The sequence below is a fragment of the Chiloscyllium plagiosum genome, chromosome 30, assembly GCF_004010195.1.
Source record: "Chiloscyllium plagiosum isolate BGI_BamShark_2017 chromosome 30, ASM401019v2, whole genome shotgun sequence".
Classification (NCBI taxonomy): domain Eukaryota; kingdom Metazoa; phylum Chordata; class Chondrichthyes; order Orectolobiformes; family Hemiscylliidae; genus Chiloscyllium; species Chiloscyllium plagiosum.
The window spans coordinates 43930946-43938772 of record NC_057739.1 but is presented as its reverse complement, the minus strand read 5'-3'; the positions used below and the strand labels follow the sequence as shown (position 1 = coordinate 43938772).

Here is a 7827-nt window from a genome sequence, read left to right as displayed (position 1 = left end):
TTAGGTGGGGAGACTAGGACCCGTGGGCACAGCCTTAAAATTAGAGGGGGTCAATTCGGAACAGAAATGTGGAGACATTTCTTCAGCCAGAGAGTGGTGGGCCTGTGGAATTCATTGCTGCGGAGTGCAGTGGAGGCTGGGACGCTAAATGTCTTCAAGGCAGAAATTGATAAATTCTTGATGTCACAAGGAATTAAGGGCTACGGGGAGAATGCGGGTAAGTGGAGTTGAAATGCCCATCAGCCATGATTAAATGGGGGAGTGGACTCGATGGGCCGAATGGCCTTACTTCCGCTCCTATGTCTTATGGTCTTATTCATATGAGGAGAAAGTGAGGTCTGCAGATGCTGGAGATCAGAGCTGAAAATGTGTTGCTGGAAAAGCGCAGCAGGTCAGGCAGCATCCAGGGAACAGGAGAATCGACGTTTCGGGCATAAGCCCTTCAGGTCTTATTCATATGCCCATCCAGATGCCTTCAAATGTTGTAATTGTACCAGTCTCCACCACCACCTGTGGCAACTCATTTCCTTCCACTCACCACCTGCTGTGTGAAAAATATGCCTGTCAGGTCCTTTTAAATCTTTCCCCTCTCACCTTAAACCTATGCCCTCTAGTTCTGGACTTCCTTACCCTGGGGAAAAAGACCTTGGCTGTTCAGCATTTTCATGCCCCTCATGATTTTATAAACCTCTACAAAGTCACATGTCAGAGGCCCTACCATTAACTGTACAAGTCCTGCCCTGGTTTGCCTTACCAAAATGCAACACGTTGCATTAATTTTAATTAAACTCTATCTGCCATTCCATAGTCCATTGGCCCATCTGATCAATGTCCTGTGTACTCCAAGATAAACATCTTCACTGTCTACCACATCACCTATTTTGGTGTCATCTGCAAACTTACTAACCATACCTCCTGTGTTCAAATCCAAATCATTCTGTGGAACTCTCGACCCTAGAGAATGGTGCAGGTGAGGTCATTGAGTATTTTTAAGGCAGAGGTAGATAAACTGTTACACACCAATTTCTTTGTTAGTCATTAGGACAAGTTGGGAATGTGGAGCTGTGACTACAGTCAGATCTGTCATGATTTTATTGTCTAGTTGAGCAGGTCAAGTGACTGGCTTACTCTTTTTTTAGATTAGATTAGATTACTTAAATTGAACCCGGGTCTCCAGCGCTGTGAGGCAGCAGTGCTAACCACTGTGCCACCGTGCCGCCCTCTTAAATGAAATTTTTACTATTGTTAGCTGTTTGTTTAAGCATGGGACCCCTTTCTCGCTCTGTCATTCAGCAACCAATTAATGCCTGTCCTCCAACTTAATTTGAAAGTATTTTTGCTTTAATTTTCCTACTAATCCCTCATTTTGTCTCAGCACAATGTGAAGTGCTCTGCCATCTTTCTCTGCATGCAAGAAATCTTGCTGCTATAAAGAGCTGATTGATGTTAATTTTCCTGTTGATATTTTTTAAGAATCCCTTGGCCTGAAGAACGGCAGAGGCTGAATTTGAGTCATACAGCAATGTAACTGAACCTTCCTGAACAATTATAGGTGCAACAGAAACGATGGAAAGTGGAGACCAACTCCAGACTGGATTCGGTACTGCTTCTATCATCTGTTAACCTTCCTGGAGGTGAATTGGTAAGTGAAAGAAAAATACTTCAATTTCTGTAGCACTTTTCAGACTCTCAGGATGTCCCACCGTGCTTTACAGTTGATGGAATATAATTCTGTTGGAATGCCCAGAACTTGGCAGTCACTTAAGATGAAGCAATCGGCTGTAAACAGCAGTGTGATATTAACTGGATAATCTGCCTTGGTGATGTTTGTAGGACAGATATTGTCCAGAACACTCCTAAGCCATCTTCAAATTACTGAGGTGGGATATTTTGGGAGGGCAGATAAGGCCTGGGTTTAATTACTAATCTGAAAGACGGTGATCCAGTTCAGCCCCGTCAACATGCATTTTTATTCCGACATTTCTGGAGTGGAATATGCTATGAACTGTGGATGCCGTGCAGTTCAGTGAAGACGAGCAAGCAACCCAGATATCATAGAATCCTTACAGTGTGAAAAAATAACCCTTCAGCCCAACAAATCCACACCGACCCTCTGTAGAGTAACCCACCCAGACGCATTCCCCTACGCTGTTACCCTAGATTTTGCCCCTAACTAATGCACCTAATCTACACATCCTGAACAGTATGGGCAGTTTAGCATGACCAGTTCACCTAACCTGCACGTCTTTGGATTGTGGGAGGAAACCGGAGCACCCGGGGGAAACCCACAAAGACATTGGGAGAATGTGCAAACTCCACACAGACAGTTGCCCGAAGCTGAAATCAAACCTGGGATCCTGGCACTGAGGCAGCAGTGCTCACCACTGAGCCACCGTGCTGCCCCATACTCTTTATATATCTCTTTCTATTCGTCTTTAATTTGGTCAGGACAATGGGTTCAGACTTGCTTCTTAATCCAAGGCTGTCTTAAATGTTGTGTGTGGGTTATCAGTGCTGAAGCAGGCTACTTGTCCAAATATTTCTCATCATCTTACATAACCTTTGACTACTTACAGAGAAGAAGATCTGCAGAGGATGAACTGATGATGAGGGATTATCTGCAAGAAGGAGACTTGATCAGTGTATCCTTTTTTTAAACTGAGTAATATAGAGTTCTTGGGGGAGTTTCCTTGGTGGGGCACTCCTGGAGAGATGTGACACTGCTCAGTAAATTATGGACCTGGATGCTTCATTTTCCTGTTCAGTTTAGATGAGCAGCACATTGTGACTGCAGGATACAATTTCTCCAGAGTTGCTGTTTGCCAGAAATGCCTGATTAGCTATATAGGGAATAGAATCTTTTCAGACCTTAAAGAGCTTTTGCTCAATGGGAAATGGGTTATGAAAAACATGCTAATTTAAGAAATGCATAAATATTATTGAAGTCAGTTCATTTAAGAAGAGGACAGCTTTGTTTATTTTCAAACTAATTTTAATTTATTTTCTCCTCAATCCTACCTGCGAACTTAGTGCAGAGGAAAAGTCTCAGATTAATGCTACACGTAAGTGACATTAGCTTTCTGTTGCCAATTTGTCCCTGTGTTTTATCTATCTCTCTGGTGATCACTAATGTGAGACTCCATTGGGAAGAGAGAGAAAATGCAGAATTATTGAAAAGATTTCAACACAAGTGAAAGTGACTTCCATCAGTGAATATTGTCTGGCTGAACCAATAATGATGTCATTTGAATCCTTCAATATCAAATGTAGCATCCACAAGAACAAGAGGAAGTCGTTTGTTGCTCAATTCTGTGCCACCGTTCAGTTAAATTATGATCTGATCAGCACCTTTTTAATTTCTTTACATATTGTTGACTTTCCTTAGCACATATTCAGGCAGAGGTACAGGCTGTGTTTGCAGATGGTGCTCTGTCCTTGCACACCAGGAGTCTGAAGTATGGCAAGGTAATACAACTTCTAATGCTTCTTTCTCAATTTTGAAGAAAGAAATTCAGGTATTTAAAAGCTTGTATTCACGTAGCATGTTTTACTTGAGTAAAACCCTTGTCAAGGTACTTCACTGGAGTGATATGGAGATATCAGGGCAAGTGATCCAGAACTTGGTCAAGAAAGGATTTAAACAGGGAGAGCAATCTCGGGAAGCAATTCTAGTCTTGGGGCCCAGGCAGCTGAAAGCATGACAATTGATGGTGGAGCAATGACATTTGAGGATTCATAGAAGGTCAGCATTGGAGAAGTGCAGATATCTTGGAGGGTTGTAGGGCTGAGGGTCTTAAAGATGGGAAGGGACAAGGCCTGGAGACATTGAATGCAAGGCAGAAATTTTAACATTGAGGTATTTCTGGATTGGAAACCAGTGTAGGTCAGTAATTACAGGAGTATTAGCTGCAGTGCAGTGATTTTTGGATGATCCCCCACACTTCTGTTGTGTAAAATGCCCATTTTGATTTCCCATAATGTACTGGGCATGTACACAGCCAATAATTGGAATGGATCAGATCTGAGGTGATTAAAATGAATCAGAAGTGACAAGTGGAAAAGAATTATACAGTTCAGTGGTTAGGATTTGCATTGAATGGCTTGACGGTAAGGTGGGTGGATACATATTCTAGTATAGGCTTTAATTGAGTAAATAATTGAAGGAGAAATATTTGCGGGTTTACTGGGAAAGCAGATTTAAGTTGAATGCTCTTTGCATGTGTTGTAGACTTGATGCAGAAATTGTATACAGGGAGCCTTTTCTATGAAGCTTGATTGGTGCTGTAAATTGGTTTCAGGGATCCCACTGTAACAACAACTTATAGTACTTCTGTATTTTACATTTATGTTGGAACTTTCCATTGTGCAAAGGAGACTCCTTATCCATTTTCTTTCTTCTTCAACTTTAATCTCTTCGGTCAGCTGGGCCAGGGAACGTTGGTCCAGGTTTCCCCTTCACTCGTAAAACGTCGCAAGACTCACTTTCATAACCTGCCCTGTGGAGCTGCCATCATCCTTGGGAATAATGGCTACATCTGGATTTATCCATTTACTGAGCAGAAGGACGATGAGGCAGGAGGATTTGTGACTAACCTGGAGGTGAGGAACCAAGTTAGTGCTGAAGGGTTGGGGGTGAAAGTTGGAGTTTGGAAGATGGAGAAACTTATTGAAACTTTAAGAGGGAACTTGACACAGTGGATGGTGAAAGGATGTTCCCCCTTGTGGAAGAGACTAAAACTAGGGGACACAGATGAACATGAGAGGCATTCAACACTGAAATTACTAGAATTTGTCCTTGTGGAATTTTTCTCCCCAGATAATGGTAGAGACAGAGTTCTAGATTTAAATCAGAGTTACCCATTTAAGACAGGCGAGGTGATTCTTTCTTTGAGGGTTGAGAGACTTTGTAATTCTTGAAGTAGAGTCTTAAGTATTTTTTAAAGACAGATCCTTAACAAACAAGGGCCTTGAAAATGTCTGGGGTGATGATCAGAAGAATGATCTTGTTAAATGGTGCATGCTTAAGGGGTCAAGTGGCTTTCTCCTATTCCTAACTTGCACATTTGTATGTCACACAATAGTAATGTCATTACTCCTGCTTTTGTTTCTGATCAAGCCAGTTCCTTTATCAGACAGAGAGGTGATCTCACGACTCCGCAATTGCATCATTGCTCTGAATATTCACAAGCTGTTGCTGTATGACACCAGCATTCTGTATTGCTATGAAGCTTCAATGCATCAACAGGTAATGTTTCTGAAATGGAGCAGCTATGAAGGATCTGAAATTTAAAACAAAATCTTTGCACTTGTTTCTTGGAGAAAGTTGAGTCTAATTTCTGCACATCTGTTGGCAGTTTTCCATTCTTTCTGAGATAGTACTGTTTAAATACTTAATACCCCTCCTTCTAATGTCATTTTAAATAATATTGTGAATGTATTTGCTACATTAAAAGTAGTACTTGTAGTAATGGAGGATGGATACACATGCATAGTCAGTCATTGTAATGTATAGATTAGCACTATGTACAAATTTATTTCTTGATAGAGAAGTTACTGTCTGCCTTTTTTTGTCTGTTAGTAGTTGACAAGGGAGAATACATTTTAAATGTTCCTGAGTAGGGGTGGCCACAGTGGTTAGTACTGTTTCCTTTCAGTGCCAAGGACTAGGTTTGATTGCAGTCTTGGGTGACTGTGTGGAGTTTGCAACTTTTCTCCGTGTCTGCATGGGTTTCTTCCAATTTCCTCCCACATTCCAAGGATTGGTTGCAAAATAAACCCCTCCGAGGTTATGGGGCTGGGGTATGGGGTTTGAGAGGCACTTGAAAGGGTCAGCGCAGGCTTGATAAGCCAAATGGCCTCTTTCTGTGCTGAAGGGGTTCTATGATTTTATGTATCTGTTTTATTACAAGTCAGTAATGTGTTTTTTTTTGGGCTGTTTTTATAAACCATAAAAGTTTTTGCTTGATCAGGTATATCCAGTTCCCTAAGAGATTGAGCATTCTTATCTTGCATTGGTTTGCATCCAGCAAGGTTTGTGATTACCTGATTTTAAGATTTTTACCACTGAAGCAAAGATGTGCTCACTATGTATAAGGTCTATATGCCCATGTTGTTTTTGATCTTATTACAGATCAAAGATATTCTGAAGCCGGAAATAATGGAAGAAATAGTGATGGAGACAAGACAACGTCTAATTGATCAGGAAGGATGAGGGCTTTTTTCACTGTAATATTTTGAATAAAACTTTACAATAATCTGGCTTTGTCGATGATTCATAATATGTGACGCTTATCTAATGAGCCAACAACATCTTTCATTTATAACGGTGACTTTAACATTCCAATGTCCCAAGATGCTTCACACAAGCTTCATCAAAAAGTATTGTCACCAGCTACAAAGGAATACAAGATAAATGACAAAGCCTCAGCTAGAGATAGATTTTTAAAAATCTATCTTAAAAAGAGGAGGTGCTGAGTGAGTTACTATAGTGCACTGTGTATGTGGTGAATGGGTTGCCAATCAAGCTGGCTTTCTCTTTTCATATCTCCTACCTGCTGAATAACGTGTTTAAATTTCCCCCAAATTCACTAATCTGTCCTCCTTTGTGTTGGAGCTAAATGTAAATAGTTCGGTTTCAAAAATCCCATTATCACTACATCCTCTCTCCAAAATAAAAGCTATTCTGACCTTGAAAGCAGGTCAAAGACCATCACAAGTGTGTGTGTGTGTGTGTGTGTTGGGGAGGTGGGGGTGGGGGTGGAATGTATTAATCTGTAATTGTTATTAATACAAAGTTCTCACTACCAGAAGTCTCCAGTTCTGTATACTTGCTGGGGAGGTTTGAGCAAAGGGCTGAAGAAGGTAGTTAGTAGTTAAACAACTGGTCATTTTTACATTCTCAGTTGATCTTGGAATACAGGCTGGTTTAGAAGAGACTAAGGTTCAAAGGTGTTTAAGATAGTCCAACCTGACACTCAATGGCTAAAGCAGCTGTGTGACTACTACAAGTTTTCAGAGTGAAGATGGGAGCTGTACCAGGAGAATTGGCAGAATCTGAGAGTGCTGGAGTCAGGAACTTCACCGCTGGGAGCAGCTGAAGGAGCAGGAGCCTGAAAGTGCAGTTGTGACTTGGGAAAGAGTTGTTCCCGGGGCAGACTTTGGGGCTGTCAGTGAGGGATAAAAGGAAATGACTTTGCCTATGAAAGGCACCACCACCAATGGCCAGCCTATGGATCTCACTCGTTATTTCAACACATCTGATGGTGAAGCTCAATACTAAATCACAATGAGGACTAGACATGGTAGATGCAGGGAGGATGTTCCCAATGGTGCAGTGACAGTCTGAGGATTCAGGGTAGACCACTTAGGACAGAGACATTTCTCCACCCAAAGCATGGCGAGCCCATGAATTCATTACCACAGAAAGTAGTTGATGCCAAAAACATTGAATGTATTCAAGAGGCAGCTAGATATAACACTTGGGGCGAATTGGATCAAAGGTTATGCGAAGAATGCCAGATTAGGCAACTGAGTTGAATGATCAGCCATGATTGTGATGAATGGCAGAGCAGGCCTGAAGGGTTGAGTGGCCTCCTCCTGCTTCTATGTTTCTGTTAGGAAATTTGACAATCATCCATGTGATTCTGCATGGTTAGTATACAGAACAGGTACAGTCTCTATATATGTCACTTACTTGGACAAGTAAGTAACTTCCCTTAATGATGTTTTGCAAATAACAATTTTGTTGTCCCTTCTTAGCTTTCCATTCCCCAAAAGCAATGAGCAATTATTTTGTGCTAATGAGGCACATAAAGTAGATATTTCCCA

General features: G+C 41.4%; 1 protein-coding gene across 3 annotated transcripts in view; it reads left to right on the top strand.

Annotated features, from left to right (window-relative positions):
- The window catches only part of exosc2 (exosome component 2), a 15990-nt gene extending 9734 nt beyond the window's left edge, over positions 1-6256 (top strand). Inside the window, exons 4-9 of one of the 3 annotated variants that reach the window (XR_006316052.1) lie at positions 1553-1642; positions 2577-2642; positions 3397-3465; positions 4372-4599; positions 5121-5245; positions 6131-6256. Coding sequence is in view for 2 of the 3 variants with exons in the window: in XM_043720558.1 (XP_043576493.1) it covers positions 1553-1642; positions 2577-2642; positions 3397-3465; positions 4372-4599; positions 5117-5245; positions 6131-6211 (663 nt within the window). In the remaining variant the exon portion in view is untranslated. Of the gene's footprint in view, positions 1-1552; positions 1643-2576; positions 2643-3396; positions 3466-4371; positions 4600-5116; positions 5246-6130 lie in introns of all 3 variants that reach the window. The other 2 variants (XM_043720558.1, XM_043720559.1) reach the window with 2 other exon arrangements.
- Positions 6257-7827: the final 1571 nt, after the last annotated feature.